The sequence below is a fragment of the Oncorhynchus masou genome, chromosome 24 (genome assembly GCF_036934945.1).
Source record: "Oncorhynchus masou masou isolate Uvic2021 chromosome 24, UVic_Omas_1.1, whole genome shotgun sequence".
NCBI lineage: Eukaryota > Metazoa > Chordata > Actinopteri > Salmoniformes > Salmonidae > Oncorhynchus > Oncorhynchus masou.
The window spans coordinates 21,306,781-21,324,011 of record NC_088235.1 but is presented as its reverse complement, the minus strand read 5'-3'; the positions used below and the strand labels follow the sequence as shown (position 1 = coordinate 21,324,011).

At 45.0% G+C, this 17,231-nt stretch overlaps 1 protein-coding gene across 1 annotated transcript in view; it reads left to right on the top strand.

Annotated features, from left to right (window-relative positions):
* The window catches only part of LOC135511895 (polypeptide N-acetylgalactosaminyltransferase 2-like), a 139,420-nt gene that overhangs the window by 91,930 nt on the left and 30,259 nt on the right, over window positions 1–17,231 (top strand). Inside the window, exon 3 of the mRNA XM_064933412.1 lies at window positions 1,426–1,579. Within this exon, the coding sequence (XP_064789484.1) occupies window positions 1,426–1,579 (154 nt within the window). The remainder of the gene's footprint in view (window positions 1–1,425; window positions 1,580–17,231) is intronic.

Here is a 17,231-nt window from a genome sequence, read left to right as displayed (position 1 = left end):
GGGAAAGTCTTTGTAGTGTAGCTGACTGCAGGCTGTTATTACAGTTTGGGAAAGTCTTTGTAGTGTAGCTGACTGCAGGCTGTTATTATAGTTTGGGAAAGTCTTTGTAGTGTAGCTGACTGCAGACTGTTATTACAGTTTGGGAAAGTCTTTGTAATGTAGCTGACTGCAGGCTGTTATTACAGTTTGGGAAAGTCTTTGTAGTGTAGCTGACTGCAGACTGTTATTATAGTTTGGGAAAGTCTTTGTAATGTAGCTGACTGCAGGCTGTTATTACAGTTTGGGAAAGTCTTTGTAGTGTAGCTGACTGCAGGCTGTTATTATAGTTTGGGAAAGTCTTTGTAATGTAGCTGACTGCAGGCTGTTATTACAGTTTGGGAAAGTCTTTATAGTGTAGCTGACTGCAGGCTGTTATTATAGTTTGGGAAAGTCTTTGTAGTGTAGCTGACTGCAGGCTGTTATTATAGTTTGGGAAAGTCTTTGTAGTGTAGCTGACTGCAGGCTGTTATTACAGTTTGGGAAAGTCTTTGTAGTGTAGCTGACTGCAGGCTGTTATTACAGTTTGGGAAAGTCTTTGTAGTGTAGCTGACTGCAGGCTGTTATTACAGTTTGGGAAAGTCTTTGTAGTGTAGCTGACTGCAGGCTGTTATTACAGTTTGGGAAAGTCTTTGTAGTGTAGCTGACTGCAGACTGTTATTATAGTTTGGGAAAGTCTTTGTAGTGTAGCTGACTGCAGACTGTTATTACAGTTTGGGAAAGTCTTTGTAATGTAGCTGACTGCAGGCTGTTATTACAGTTTGGGAAAGTCTTTGTAGTGTAGCTGACTGCAGACTGTTATTATAGTTTGGGAATGTCTTTGTAATGTAGCTGACTGCAGGCTGTTATTACAGTTTGGGAAAGTCTTTGTAGTGTAGCTGACTGCAGACTGTTATTATAGTTTGGGAAAGTCTTTGTAATGTAGCTGACTGCAGGCTGTTATTACAGTTTGGGAAAGTCTTTGTAGTGTAGCTGACTGCAGGCTGTTATTACAGTTTGGGAAAGTCTTTATAGTGTAGCTGACTGCAGACTGTTATTATAGTTTGGGAAAGTCTTTGTAGTGTAGCTGACTGCAGGCTGTTATTACAGTTTGGGAAAGTCTTTGTAGTGTAGCTGACTGCAAACTGTTATTATAGTTTGGGAAAGTCTCTGTAGTGTAGCTGACTGCAGACAGTTACTACAGTTTGGGAAAGTCTCAAATTATCTGTGAGCTCTGGAATGTGCAAAATAAACACAAAGGTACACTTGTGAAGAAACTGCAACCAGAAGGTGCTAGCAGCTGTTTTCTGCCTAGTAACAGGGAGGGAGGTTAGAACATGTTTATTTACTGTGCTGCAGTCCATTGTACTGTCTTCATTTCCTCCCCTGTGTCTCTGCTCTGGTCTGCAGGCAAGGTGAGATGGCAAGACTTTGACCAGGACCTATATGTTGGTGCTACGGTGGTACGGCCAGGGCAGGATCCCTACGCCCGCAACAAGTTCAACCAGGTGGAGAGTGACAAGCTGAGGATGGACCGCGGAGTCCCTGACACCAGACACGACCAGTAAGTCTCCATTCCACCTCAGTCATGGGTGGAATTGAGTGGGGAACACATGAGTACAGAGTGAAAGAATTTTAGCTCAATTCATGGTGATTTTACTGCAGTGAGTAGTCAAGTGATTGGCCCCGAACATCAGTGCACTTACCTATTAGTAATGTCTTATGGGGAAAGACTGGGACCTCATGCTGTCATCTGATTATCAGGAGGGCAACATTAATCAGAGACAAGTATACATTTTTTATTTTTCCACCTCCGTAGACTAACGACAGGGTTTCTTCTTCTGCTGGCACCTCAATATAACCTAACTAAGCCTCAAAATAACACTGGACAGTCTAGCAGAGACCTTTGGCACAATCATCTGAAGCTACCAATTGGCTCACTGCCCAAAGATCAAAGTAAATGCAGGTCTTCTGGAAAAAAAATGCAGGCGAATAGATAGCTTATTGTGAGAGGTCATGATGGTAGATTGATAGCGAATTACCCTTCAATTTTCTTCCTTGTTGAAGCAGTTGATGTTGATCGATGGTGCCTGTTAGCAGTTGACGATGAATCCATGGTGTCTGTTAGCAGTTCATGCTGCAGTTGGTGCCTGTAGTTCTTTGAGGTCCAACAGTGTCCAACTTTATTTATGTCTGTGCTTTTGATGTTTGCTCAGGTTAGGCCAGGGCTCAGTTTCCCAAAAGCATCTGAAGGCTAAGTTCATCGTTAGAACCTTCGTAGGAGCATCAGTAAATCTTTGAGCTGTTTCTCAAAACCATTGTTAACAAATATTTTGTATTTGTGTTTATAATGGAGCCCCATGTAGCTGCTGCTTTGGCAACATCTATCTTCCTGGGGTACAGCACAATTAAGGCAGTTTATTCCATTTTAAAAACATTATAATACATTCAGATTTCACAACACACTGTGTGCCCTCAGGCCTTCTCCACCACTACCACTACAGTACAAGATCCATGTGTAGGTATAGTGCGTATGTTATCATGTGTGTATGCATGTCTGTGCCAATGTTTGTTGCTTCACAGTCCCCGATGTCCCATAAGTTATTTATGTAGTCATGGTTTTCTGTAGTACTGTGTGCCTCCCATAGTCTGTTCTGGACTTGGGGACTGTGAAAAGACCTCTTGTGGCATGTCTTGTGGGGTATACATGAGTGTCCGAGGTGTGTGCCAGTAGTTTAAACAGACAGCTAGATGAATTCAACATGTCAATACCTCTCATAAATGAAAGAAGTGATGAAGTCAATCTCTCCTCCACTTTCAGCCAGGAGAGATTGACATGCATATTATTAATATTAGCTCTGTGTACAGCCGTCCTGTTCTGAGCCAATTGCAATTTTCCTAAGTCCTTTTTTTGTTGCACCTGACCACACGACTGAACAGTAGTCAAGGTGCGACAAAACTAGGGCCTGTAGGACCTGCCTTGTTGATAGTGTAAAGAAGGCAGAGCATCGCTTTATTATAGACAGACTTCTCTCCATCCTAGCTCCTACTGCATCAATATGTTTTGACCATGACAGTTTACAATCTAGGGTTCCTCAAGCAGTTTAGTCGTCTCAACTTGCTCAATTTCCACATTATTTATGACAAGATTTATTTGAGGTTTAGGGTTTAGTGAGTGTTTGGTTCCAAATACAATGCTTTTAGTTTAAGAAATATTTAGTGCTAACTTATTCCTTGCCAACCACTGAAACTAATTGCTGCTCTTTGTTGAGTGTTGCAGTCATTTCAGTCGCTGTACTAGCTGACGTGTATAGTGTTGAGTCATCCACATTACATAGACACTCTGGCTTCACTCAGTGGCATGTCATTAGTAAAAATTTAAAAAAGGGGCCTAAACCGATACCCTGGGGAATTCCTGATTCTAACTGAATAATATTTGAGAGGCGTCCATTAAAGAACACACTCTGTGTTCTATTCGACAAGTAACACTATATGCACAGTATAGCTGGGGGTGTAAAGCCATAACACATACGTTTTTCCAACAGCAGATTATGATCGATAATTTATCTCAGCCAATCACAGTCATTTGTGTAAGTGCTGTGCTTGTTGAGTGTCCTTCCCAATAAGCATGCTGAAATTCTGTTGTTAATTAGTTTACTGTGAAATAGTTTTTGACCAGATAAAATGCTATTTTTTTCCCCAGATGTTTACTAAGGGTTGGTAACGGGCTGATTGGTCAGCTGTTTGAGCCAGTAAAGGGGGCTTTACTATTTTTGGGAAGCAGAATGACTTTAGCTTCCCTCCAGGCCTGAGGGCACACACTCTCTAGTAGACTAAAATAGAAGATGTGGCAAATAGGAGTGGTAGTATCATCTGCTATTATCCTCAGTAATTTTCCATCCAGATTGTCAGACCCCGGTGGCTTGTCGTTGTTGATAGACAACAATATCTTTTTACTTCTTCCACACTGACTTTACGGAATTCAAAAGTACAATTCTTGTCTTTCATAATTTGGTCCAATATACTTGGATGTGTAGTGTCAGCGTTTGTTGCTGGCATGTCATCCCTAAGTTTGCTTATCTTGCCAATGAAAGTCATTAAAGTAGTTTGCAATATCAGTGGGCTTTGTGATAAATGAAGGAGCCAAGTTGGCTTTTTTCCCCAAAATGTAATTTAAGGTGCCTCAAAACATTTTACTATCATTCTTTATATAATGTATCTTTATATCATAGTGTAGTTTGTTTTTTATTTAGTTTAGTCACATAATTTCTTTCTTATTTGCAGTATGTTTTCCAATCAGTTGGGCTGCCAGACCTTATTGCCATACCTTTTGCCTCATCCCTCTCAACCATACCATTTTTAAATTCCTCATCAATCCAAGGGGATTTAACAGTTTTTAACAGTTTTCATAGTCATTTTCTTATGTTTCTCATTTTCTTATTCTTTGGGGCAGCAGGGTAGCCTAGTGGTTAGAGCGTTGGACTAGTGACCGGAAGGTTGCAAGTTCAAACCCCTGAGCTGACAATCTGTCATTCTGCCCCTGAACAGGCAGTTAACCCACTGTTCCTAGGCCGTCATTGAAAATAAGAATTTGTTCTTAACTGACTTGCCTAGTAAAATAAAGGTAAAATAAAAAATGGGTGCATGTTTATTAGTAACTGGAATAAGTAGTTTCATAAATGCGTCAAGTGCAGCGTCTGGTTTCTCCTCATTACCCACCACAGACCAGCAAACATTCTTTACATCATCAACATATGAATCACTACAAAACTTTTTGTATGACCTTTTATTATTACGGCCAGCCTTTGGAACTTTGTTTTTCCTAGATATGGCTATTATCAAATCAAATTTCCTAGCACGGTGGCTAGGAAAAACTCCCTAGAAAGGCCAGAACCTAGGAAGAAACCTAGAGAGGAACCAGGAGATGAGGGGTGGCCAGTCCTCTTCTGGCTGTGCCGGGTGGAGATTATAACAGAACATGGCCAAGATGTTCAAATGTTCATAGATGACCAGCAGGGTCAAATAATAATAATAATAATAATCACAGTGGTTGTTGAGGGTGCAGGCCAGCACCTCAGGAGTAAATGTCATTGAGAGTATAACTACTGCTCCTGCTGTCTCTAGAGAGTTGACAACAGCAGGTCAGGGACAGGGTAGCACGTCCAGTGAACAGGTCAGGGTTCCATAGCCACAGGCAGAACAGTTGAAACTGGAGCAACAGCACGGCTAGGTGGACTGGAGTCCTGAGGCATGGTCCTAGGGCTCTGAGAGAGAGAGAGAGAGAGAGGGAGAGAGATTCAACTTTAGGCTGATGAACCTGTAGCCATATTACTTCAACAGTATTTAGCATTAGATCGTCTCTAAGATTTACAGGAATGTGGTTTTGAATATAGACCGCAACACCTCCTCAGTTGGCATTTGTCTTTTCGGTAGATGTTATAACCATGTATTGCTACCACTGTATTATCAAAGTGAGTTTCAGAGATTTTCAGAATATTAATGTCGTCTGTTGCAAGCAAGTTATTGACTTCATGGACCTTGTTTCTTAAGCTACATATGTTAATATGGGCTATTTTTTTGCACTTTTCTGTGTTGCTTGATTGCTTTTAATGCTTTACTGGGAAGCTTGTCAGAGGTAGACTTACTCATGTTATTTACATTGAAACTGATAGTACAGGGTGAGCTGCATAAAGTGGTCTTCCTACTATTGCACACCGCCTCAGTGCTAACAGTGTAACTCTGGTTTATAGGCTCATGATTACTGCTTACAATAGCTGTAGGATAAACAGATGTATTCAGTGCAATTAGGGGTACATTATTTAAATTACTTACATTGTTTTTGCCAATGCCCCTAAGATCATGTACATTTGATGCAGCATTATGACGACTCATTGTCACAATGGTAGGGATTGACTGAGCTGGACTTGGATCATTTACCAGTCATTGTTTCAACGTAGCCTTGAAATGCGTGGACAGAGTCCAGGAGCCAAGATGATTTGGATGGACTCCGTCATTCCTGTAGAGTATCTTCTGTTTCCAGAAGGTGTCAACGTTATCAATAAAAGTGACTCCAGCAGACCTGCATTAATCTTTTAGACTGCTGGCATTAAACAGCTGGCTGCCTAATCTTTCACACCGGCGGGCCAATGATGGTACTGGACATGACATTATTGGCTGTTTTTAGGAGTCTTTTAATGCTAAAATTAGTAATTTAAAATCAATTTTCAAATGTTCCGAGCTAGCTCTCCTGATGTCGTTTGACTCCGTATGGACTACGACAGTGTCATCTCTCGGCATCTGTGGTAGAACAGTCGGAAGCAGCCTTATGTCCTGTACTGGTGCTCAGGGTTCTTGCCTTGGGGACCGAGATGTTTCTCACCATAGAGCTGCCTATAATGACAGGTGGTGATGTTGAAAGGGCCGGTGGCTGGGAGCTCCGAGTATCTGAACCCGAGGTAGAAGCCGCCGGAGAGGGAGACAGAACCGAGGACGAAGACGCAGGTTCCTCTGGATCCGATCTTGATTGGGAAGCCACCAAGGATGACGTGGAAATTGAGCAAGTTGAGGTGACTGAACTGCTTGGAGTGACCCTGGATTGTAAACTGTCATGGCCAAACATATTGATACAACAGTAGCTAACATGTGGAGAGGTATGTCCATATTAAAGCACTGCTCTACCTTCTTAACAGCACTATCAACAAGGCAGGTCCTACAGACCCTAGTGTTGTCACACCTGGATTATTATTCAGTCGTGTGGTCAGGTGCCACACTAAAAGGGACTTCGAAAAATTGCAGTTGGTTCAGAAGAGGGCAGCACGGCTGGCCCTTGGATATACACAAATAGCTTACATTAATAATATGCATGTCAATCTCTCCTGGCTCAAAGTGGAGGAGAGACTGACTTCATACTCGTATTTGTGAGAGGTATTGACATGTTGAATGCACCGAGCTGTCTGTTTTAACTACTGGGACACAGCTCAGACACCCATACCCCACAAATACATGTCACCCGAGGTCTCTTCATAGTCCCAAAGTCCAGAACTGACGATGGGAGGTGCATAGTACTACATAGAACCATGACTACATGGAACTCTATTCCACATCAAGTAACTGATGCAAGCAGTAGAATCAAATTTCAAAAACAGATTAAAATACACCTTATGGAATAGTGGGGACTGTGAAGCAACACAAACAGGCACAGACACATGCATCCACACACACACGATAACATACGCACAATACACACAGACACACACATGGATTTTGTACTGTAGATATGTGTTAGTTGTGGAGTGGGGGCCTGAGGGCATGCAGTGTGTTTTTAAATTTGTATAGCTACCTTAATTTTGCTGGACCCCAGGAATAGCAGCTGCTGTCCAGGCAGGAACTTATGGGGATCCATAACAAATACAAATGTAAACAAGATAAATGCATTAAAATATAAATATATTTCAATCATATTTAAATACATTTCATGTTCAATCAATTTGAGTTCTATTTTGCGAATTGTAGTCACATTTTTGCTCAATCTATATTTCATTTATTAAACGTTATCTCTGTGTGGCGTTTTGGGAAACACATTACTTCTTCAGCGGTTGTAGGAAAGATGCATCATTAAAACACTCGTAAGTCTGACTTCCATCGCTATCGGGAAACCAGGCCCTGGTCAATAGATATTAGATACTTCAGGGAGAACCTTCAGATAACAGGAAGCCCACTCTGGAAGAGCTTCCTCCATTACCACATAATCATGTCACTCATCATACAGTCAGACAATCACTCTGCTGTTTTATTTGCCTGTGGAAACCTCTGTGGCCTCTCTCTTATACCCTCAGATATCCAAAACGTTTGAATATCGGACAATGCAAAGCGAATAAGCATGGGATTTATCCCTGTGTATAATGGATTCTTTATCTCTTATGGAGGGTGTGGGTCCTTTTGTGAGGGAAATTGCTGTGACTAGGGCAGGTGCTTCCCCAATAGTGCATATAATATTGAACTGGAAGTGCCCCTTTTGATCTCTGATGCCCATTCATCCCACATTTACATTTTAGTCATGTAGCAGACACACTTATCCAGAGCCACTTACAGTTAGTGCATTCTGTGTTTGAGGCCTTCTGGCCCTGTGGCACGGAGCGTGTTACAAGAGGAAATATCGAAGACAGTGAAGGGGGGCGGGGCAAGATGATACATGGAAGTGGATACAATTGACGCCTGGCAGGGGGTGGAAGGGGGGGAGCACAGAGGCCAATGTGTTGGAACGCTAATGAGAGGGAGTGGTTGGTGGCTGTAACAAAGTAGCTTTCCCTCTGACATTCTGATCAATGTCTTCAGGGGGCCCAGGAGTTTCCCCTGCTCCTCTGCTTTATCTGCCACGTTGGCTCCCTCATGTCAGCCAAAGGAGCACTGGTCAAAGGTACAATTGATTGTTCTCCGGGTTGGTCTGCCCTCCTGTGTTCCCGGGGACCTGGGCACGATCCCTGCAAAGATATCGGGACAGGAGGGCCAAATCCATATAGTTTGAGTAAGCCGATGAGTTGTTGTTTTGGCCCTCAGCGGTGGGTTTAAATGCCAGGTAAGTCTAGTACTCCTTTTAAATGGGAACTGATTTGGTAGGCACAGGAGACATGGTTTTCTCTATAGAGCTGGTACAGTACATGTCGACTCGTGAGATTACACCTCGTGCTATTCTTCTGAGCATGGACCAAATACGACATTTGCCAGATGTAGCAGGCAGTGAAGCAATGTTGATTTGAGGTACACCATTTTGATTTAGCTACAATATAACATGACATCTGATCAATATTCTCCACCATTAATGCTCATGGGTCATGTTGACAGCAGTGTTCTTCAGTGGCCACGAATTAATATATTGAGGTAAGCATTTCTGCCACTCTGTGAAAACACTTTCTCCCGCTGTCCCATCGGACTGATGTAAATATATTGGTGGGTGGGCACTGGTTAGTAAACAAAACAAAACTCCCTGGAAGTCAATCCATAGGTATGTCATTGCTGGCCGAAGTTAAAGCATCATTATGGTGTCAGTAAAATATGTCTGTGTGTCACTCACAGCTGTTGTCTCTACTTCCCATGATGTACCTGCATAACTAAATGCAAATTGGCAATCGTTCATTTGACAGTAACAAATATGAAATGGCAATTTTTTTACCATCCAAAGTTATTTTTTATTTTTTTTTATTGTCTTTTTTAATCATAATTTTCCTGTTCGTCTCATTACATTTTCGTGTTCGTCTCATTACATTTTCCTGTGAGTCTCTCATTACATTTTTGCTGGTCTTTCACAAACATTCTTGTCTGCTCAGCATGTTCTAGATTGATTAGTAGCTTGATTATGGTTGTTCCTTGAGCTGCAGGACAAATATATTAAAGTCTAAAAAGAAAAGTTATTGGTGCTGCTTACTGTCGTGTCTTTGGCATCATTAAACTTAAGACTTATTTGTAGTTTATCAAATCAATTCAATTTATCAAATCAATTAAAATCAATTAACTAATCGGGTAGATGTAATTAACTAGGAAGGCGGGGCACCAAGGAATATATTCAGATTACAAAGTTATAATTTTCCTAATATACATTTCTGATATTTTAATATCTGATCAATTACTCTTCTCATTAATTAATGATTATTTACCTCACGTTAGTCTCCAAACGTCGTAAATTGTTGGCTATCTGCACGAACCCAGTCTTCACTGAGTCATCCATACATCAATTGTCTTACATAATTTATTCACTAACGAAATAATCACAGAAATGCACAAACAGTAGATGTAGTTACAAGGAAATGATAGCGGATGTGCCCTAGTGGGCTAAACCGGCATCACGGCTTGGTGGACAAAATGGAAGTGGGGGTCGACTGAGATAACATTTACATTTAAGTCATTTAGCAGACGCTCTTATCCAGAGCGACTTACACACAGAATCTTCATCTACATTGGCTTGCGAAATTATTCAGACACTACAAAGTTGATAATTATAACAATTGAAATGCTAATCCTTTGCACATGAACGCTCACTCATTCGGGAATAATTGCAATCTATATATATATATATATACATATACATATACATATACATATATATATATATGTATATGTATATGTATATATACGCTCAGTGTGTCGTCCTGATATCTATTGGAAAGTTTGTCTGCCCTCTCTCTCTCTGCCGTGGTTAGAATGGATAGTTCAGAGTAACATTCAGCAATGTCGTTATAGAATAGACGTTTCGGCGGTTGTCAGTCTTCGCGTTCAATGATACCGAATTCCTAGCTGCAGACTAGTAATTAGTATCAAAGATTTGTTCTTATTCTGTCGGTTCGATAGTCTCAGAGTTAACCACGTAGTATGGTTAAGAATTCAGCAATGGGCTCAAACCTTAGCCCTCTCGTAATGGAGTTGAACTTGGTCTCTACTCAAACCTTAGCCCTCTCGTAATTGAGAAAGCATGGTCTGAAGATAAGATGGTGCTCACTGTACCCAAAGAGGGAAACGTCATGACATTACGTTAGTAGTTGTTCCCAGAATTAACTTGACATATCCAACTCAAATTAAATTTTATTTGTCACATACACATGGTTAGCAGATGTTAATGCGAGTGTAGCGAAATGCTTGTGCTTCTAATTCCGACAATGCAGTAATAACCAACAAGTAATCTAACTAACAATTCCTAAACTACTGTCTTATACACAGTGTAAGGGGATAAAGAATATGTACATAAGGATATATGAATGAGTGATGGTACAGAGCAGCATAGGCAAGATACAGTAGATGGTATCGAGTACAGTATATGTGTGGCTCAGTCGGTAGAGCATGGCGCTTGCAACGCCAAGCGTCGTGGGTTCGATTCCCGCTGGGGCCACCCATATGTAAAAGTAGTGGCCCCAGCCGACTTGTAAGTCGCTTTGGACAAAAGCGTCTGCTAAATGGGATATATATACATATGAGATGAGTATGTAAACAAAGTGGCATAGTTAAAGTGGCTAGTGATACATGTATTACATAAGGATGCAGTCGATGATATAGAGTACAGTATATACGTATGCATATGAGATGAATAATGTAGGGTAAGTAACATTATATAAGGTAGCATTGTTTAAAGTGGCTTGTGATATATTTACATCATTTCCCATCAATTCCCATTATTAAAGTGGCTGGAGTTGAGTCAGTGTCAGTGTGTTGGCAGCAGCCACTCAATGTTAGTGGTGGCTGTTTAACAGTCTGATGGCCTTGAGATAGAAGCTGTTTTTCAGTCTCTCGGTCCCAGCTTTGATGCACCTGTACTGACCTCGCCTTCTGGATGATAGCGGGGTGAACAGGCAGTGGCTCGGGTGGTTGATGTCCTTGATGATCTTTATGGCCTTCCTGTAACATCGGGTGGTGTAGGTGTCCTGGAGGGCAGGTAGTTTGCCCCCGGTGATGCGTTGTGCAGACCTCACTACCCTCTGGAGAGCCTTACGGTTGAGGGCGGAGCAGTTGCCGTACCAGGCGGTGATACTGCCCGCCAGGATGCTCTCGATTGTGCATCTGTAGAAGTTTGTGAGTGCGTTTGGTGACAAGCCGAATTTCTTCAGCTTCCTGAGGTTGAAGAGGCGCTGCTGCGCCTTCTTCACGATGCTGTCTGTGTGAGTGGACCAATTCAGTTTGTCTGTGATGTGTATGCCGAGGAACTTAAACTTGCTACTCTCTCCACTACTGTTCCATCGATGTGGATAGGGGGGTGTTCCCTCTGCTGTTTCCTGAAGTCCACAATCATCTCCTTAGTTTTGTTGACGTTGAGTGTGAGGTTATTTTCCTGACACCACACTCCGAGGGCCCTCACCACCTCCCTGTAGGCCGTCTCGTCATTGTTGGTAATCAAGCCTACCACTGTTGTGTCGTCCGCAAACTTGATGATTGAGTTGGAGGCGTGCGTGGCCACGCAGTCGTGGGTGAACAGGGAGTACAGGAGAGGGCTCAGAACGCACCCTTGTGGGGCCCCAGTGTTGAGGATCAGCGGGGAGGAGATGTTGTTACCTACCCTCACCACCTGGAGGCGGCCCGTCAGGAAGTCCAGTACCCAGTTGCACAGGGCGGGGTCGAGATCCAGGGTCTCGAGCTTGATGACGAGCTTGGAGGGTACTATGGTGTTGAATGCCGAGCTGTAGTCGATGAACAGCATTCTCACATAAGTATTCCTCTTGTTCAGATGGGTTAGGGCAGTGTGGTTGAGATTGCATCGTCTGTGGACCTATTTGAGCGGTAAGCAAATTGGAGTGGGTCTAGGGTGTCAGGTAGGGTGGAGGTGATATGGTCCTTGACTAGTCTCTCAAAGCACTTCATGATGACGGAAGTGAGTGCTACGGGGCGGTAGTCGTTTAGTTCAGTTACCTTAGCTTTCTTGGGAACAGGAACAATGGTGGCCCTCTTGAAGCATGTGGGAACAGCAGACTGGTATAGGGATTGATTGAATATGTCCGTAAACACACCAGCCAGCTGGTCTGCGCATGCTCTGAGGGCACGGCTGGGGATGCCGTCTGGGCCTGCAGCCTTGCGAGGGTTAACACGTTTAAATGTTTTACTCACCTCGGCTGCAGTGAAGGAGAGACCGCATTTTTCCGTTGCAGGCAGTGTCAGTGGCACTGTATTGTCCTCAAAGCGGGCAAAAAAGTTATTTAGTCTGCCTGGGAGCAAGACATCCTGGTCCGTGACTGGGCTGGATTTCTTCCTGTAGTCCGTGATTGACTGTAGACCCTGCCACATGCCTCTAGTGTCTGAGCCGTTGAATTGGGATTCTACTTTGTCTCTGTACTGACGCTTAGCTTGTTTGATAGCCTTACGGAGGGAATAGCTGCATTGTTTGTATTCAGTCATGTTACCAGACACCTTGCCCTGATTGAAAGCAGTGGTTCGCGCTTTCAGTTTCACGCGAATGCTGCCATCAATCCAAGGTTTCTGGTTAGGGAATGTTTTAATTGTTGCTATGGGAACGACATCTTCAACGCACGTTCTAATGAACTCGCACACCGAATCAGCGTATTCGTCAATGTTGTTATTTGACGCAATACGAAACATGTCCCAGTCCACGTGATGGAAGCAGTCTTGGAGTGTGGAGTCAGCTTGGTCGGACCAGCGTTGGACAGACCTCAGCGTGGGAGCTTCTTTTTTTAGCTTTTGTCTGTAGGCAGGTATCAGCAAAATGGAGTCGTGGTCAGCTTTTCCGAAAGGGGGGCGGGGCAGGGCCTTATATGCGTCGCGGAAGTTAGAGTAACAGTGATCCAGGGTTTTATGGTTACTTTTGAAGGTACTTTTGGCATCACTAGGGAGAGCGCTGTAGTATGACTTATTTCACCAGCGAGTTATGGTTTGGGAAGGCCTGTGGTGGTCTTAGCTAACACAGAGTTCACCATCTCTCATGATAGTCTGCCTGGAGTTTGACATTACTCAACTCTGTCTCCGCAAAGACATTAATGGCCCTTTAAAAAGCAACAAATCCCTTTTGAAAACGGCCTATGAGGCATTGATATGAGTCAGAAACAGTTATTCTAGTGTGTAAATAGGGTTTGGATCTATGCGTCACAACGGGTAAATTAAGGTTTTGATTTGACGATGTCCATTTGCCCACTGACATGACCCGAACCAGGGGCCTAACCCGAACCATGAAAAATAGCCCCAAACAATTATTCCTCCTCCACCATTCCTCCTCCACTCCTTTACAGTTGGCACTGCATTGGGGAAGATATCCGCCAAACCCAGATTTGTCCGTCGGACTGCCAGATGGTGAAGCATGATTCATCACTCCAGATAACGCTCCTCCAGAGTCCAATAGCAGTGAGCTTCACACCACTCCAGCCAATGCTTGGTATTTTGCATGGTGATCTTAGGTTTGTGTGCGGCTGCTCGGCCAAGGAATCCATTCTATAAGCGCGCGACGAACAGTTCTTGTGCTGCTTCCAGATACAATTTGGAACTTGGTAGTGAGTGTTGCACCCGAGGACAGATGTTTTTTACACGCTACGTGTTTCAGCACTCGGCGGTCCCATTCTGTGAGCTTTGTGGCCTACAACTTCGTGGCTGAGCCATTGTTGCTCCTCGGCGTTGCCACTTCACAATAACACCACTAACAGTTGACCGGGGCAGCTCTTAGCAGGGCAGAAAACTGACTTGTTGGAGAGGTGGCATCCGATGACGGTGCTACGTTGAAAGTCACTGAGCTCTTCAGTAAGGCCATTCTACTGCCAATGTTTGGCTATGGAGATTCCATGGTGGTGTGCTCGATTTTATACACCTGTGTGGCTGAAATAGGAAAATTCACTCATTTGAAACAGTGTCCACATACTTTGTGTGTTTTTGGTGTACTTTGTATCCTGCTTTTTCTCAAGTGTTTCCTTTATTTTGGCAGTTAACTGTATGTTGGTCATAGATGTCAAAGCATTTCAATCATCCTGCATAACTGGAAATGCTAATTGACAGCATTCTCTTTGTGGGTCTGTCTGTATTGTCTGAGTAATTGAAGTTAGATATGGCTACAGACATGTATTGTTTGGGATCGCTCTACCAACTATAATGGCACATGGTGAATCAATTACGTCTCTTCAACATCCTCCTCCTACTCAGCTTCTTTCAAGCCCGTCATTTCCACTGTCCCTCGAGTGGATGAGCACAGGCCTCCTAACGATCCTTTTGACAAGTCGGCCCATACTTTGTCAGGAGTTGCAGTTCAGTAACTGACGCCTACTTCTGCCTGTGGTCAGTGCGCCTGCAGGAAAGTTCTCAAGGGAGTGCAGGGTCACTTATACTCCAATAAAGCAGTCACCAGGAATCAGGCTGGGGATAAAGCAGTCACCAGGAACCAGGCTGGGGGTAAAGCAGTCACCAGGAACCAGGCTGGGGGTAAAGCAGTCACCAGGAAACAGGCTGGGGATGAAGCAGTCACCAGGAACCAGGCTGGGGGTAAAGCAGTCACCAGGAAACAGGCTGGGGATGAAGCAGTCACCAGGAACCAGGCTGGGGGTAAAGCAGTCACCAGGAAACAGGCTGGGGATAAAGCAGTCACCAGGAACCAGGCTGGAGGTAAAGCAGTCACCAGGAACCAGGCTGGGGGTAAAGCAGTCACCAGGAACCAGGCTGGGGGTGAAGCAGTCACCAGGAAACAGGCTGGGGGTAAAGCAGTCACCAGGAACCAGGCTGGGGGTAAAGCAGTCACCAGGAACCAGGCTGGAGGTAAAGCAGTCACCAGGAACCAGGCTGGGGGTAAAGCAGTCACCAGGAACCAGGCTGGGGGTGAAGCAGTCACCAGGAAACAGGCTGGGGGTAAAGCAGTCACCAGGAACCAGGCTGGGGGTAAAGCAGTCACCAGGAACCAGGCTGGGGGTAAGGCAGTCACCAGGAACCAGGCTGGGGGTAAAGCAGTCACCAGGAACCAGGCTGGGGGTAAAGCAGTCACCAGGAACCAGGCTGGGGGTGAAGCAGTCACCAGGAACCAGGCTGGGGGTGAAGCAGTCACCAGGAACCAGGCTGGGGGTGAAGCAGTCACCAGGAACCAGGCTGGGGGTGAAGCAGTCACCAGGAACCAGGCTGGGGGTGAAGCAGTCACCAGGAACCAGGCTGGGGGTGAAGCAGTCACCAGGAACCAGGCTGGGGGTGAAGCAGTCACCAGGAACCAGGCTGGGGGTGAAGCAGTCACCAGGAACCAGGCTGGGGGTGAAGCAGTCACCAGGAACCAGGCTGGGGGTGAAGCAGTCACCAGGAACCAGGCTGGGGGTGAAGCAGTCACCAGGAACCAGGCTGGGGGTGAAGCAGTCACCAGGAACCAGGCTGGGGGTGAAGCAGGAACCAGGCTGATGTGAAGCAGGAACCAGGCTGATGTGAAGCAGGAACCAGGCTGGGGGTGAAGCAGTCACCAGGAACCAGGCTGGGGGTGAAGCAGTCACCAGGAACCAGGCTGGGGGTGAAGCAGTCACCAGGAACCAGGCTGATGTGAAGCAGGAACCAGGCTGATGTGAAGCAGGAACCAGGCTGGGGGTGAAGCAGTCACCAGGAACCAGGCTGGGGGTGAAGCAGTCACCAGGAACCAGGCTGGGGGTGAAGCAGTCACCAGGAACCAGGCTGATGTGAAGCAGGAACCAGGCTGATGTGAAGCAGGAACCAGGCTGATGTGAAGCAGGAACCAGGCTGGGGGTGAAGCAGTCACCAGGAACCAGGCTGGGGGTGAAGCAGTCACCAGGAACCAGGCTGGGGGTGAAGCAGTCACCAGGAACCAGGCTGATGTGAAGCAGGAACCAGGCTGATGTGAAGCAGGAACCAGGCTGGGGGTGAAGCAGTCACCAGGAACCAGGCTGGGGGTGAAGCAGTCACCAGGAACCAGGCTGATGTGAAGCAGGAACCAGGCTGATGTGAAGCAGGAACCAGGCTGGGGGTGAAGCAGTCACCAGGAACCAGGCTGGGGGTGAAGCAGTCACCAGGAACCAGGCTGATGTGAAGCAGGAACCAGGCTGATGTGAAGCAGGAACCAGGCTGGGGGTGAAGCAGGAACCAGGCTGGGGGTAAAGCAGTCACCAGGAACCAGGCTGGGGGTGAAGCAGTCACCAGGAACCAGGCTGGGGATGAAGCAGTCACCAGGAACCAGGCTGATGTGAAGCAATCACCAGGAACCAGGCTGATGTGAAGCAGTCACCAGAAACCAGGCTGATGTGAACATGGATATTTCAGCTTTTTGTCTTCTCTCCTCTGTCTTTGCTGTGAAAAGGAGTATTGTGATGAATGCTACAACTACACTAGTCTTTAATTTGTTCCATATCATATGCACTCTTTAAGCGTTCTCTGTCCTGTTAGTTTCAACATGGAAATGGGGTAGAATTCACAGTGATTTGTTTACTCCAGAGGTACCGCATGCTGATTTAATTTCCCTAGTTTGTGTCTGTAGAGAGCGGTAACTACTAGGAGGGGATTGAACTGTATCTCTCAGTTGTCAGTGTGCCAGGATCACACTATGTGCTCTGGTTAAAAATTATTTAATGCAGAGGTCTCTGTATTCATAGTGGATTGATATCAATGCCTGGGGGTGGCACATTGATTTGTTTGCCTCACCAGCTTGGCTCCTCTTGCTCTGTGCGTGTGTGTGTGTGTGTGTGTGTGTGTGTGTGTGTGTGTGTGTGTGTGTGTGTGTGTGTGTGTGTGTGTGTGTGTGTGTGTGTGTGTGTGTGTGTGTGTGTGTGTGTGTG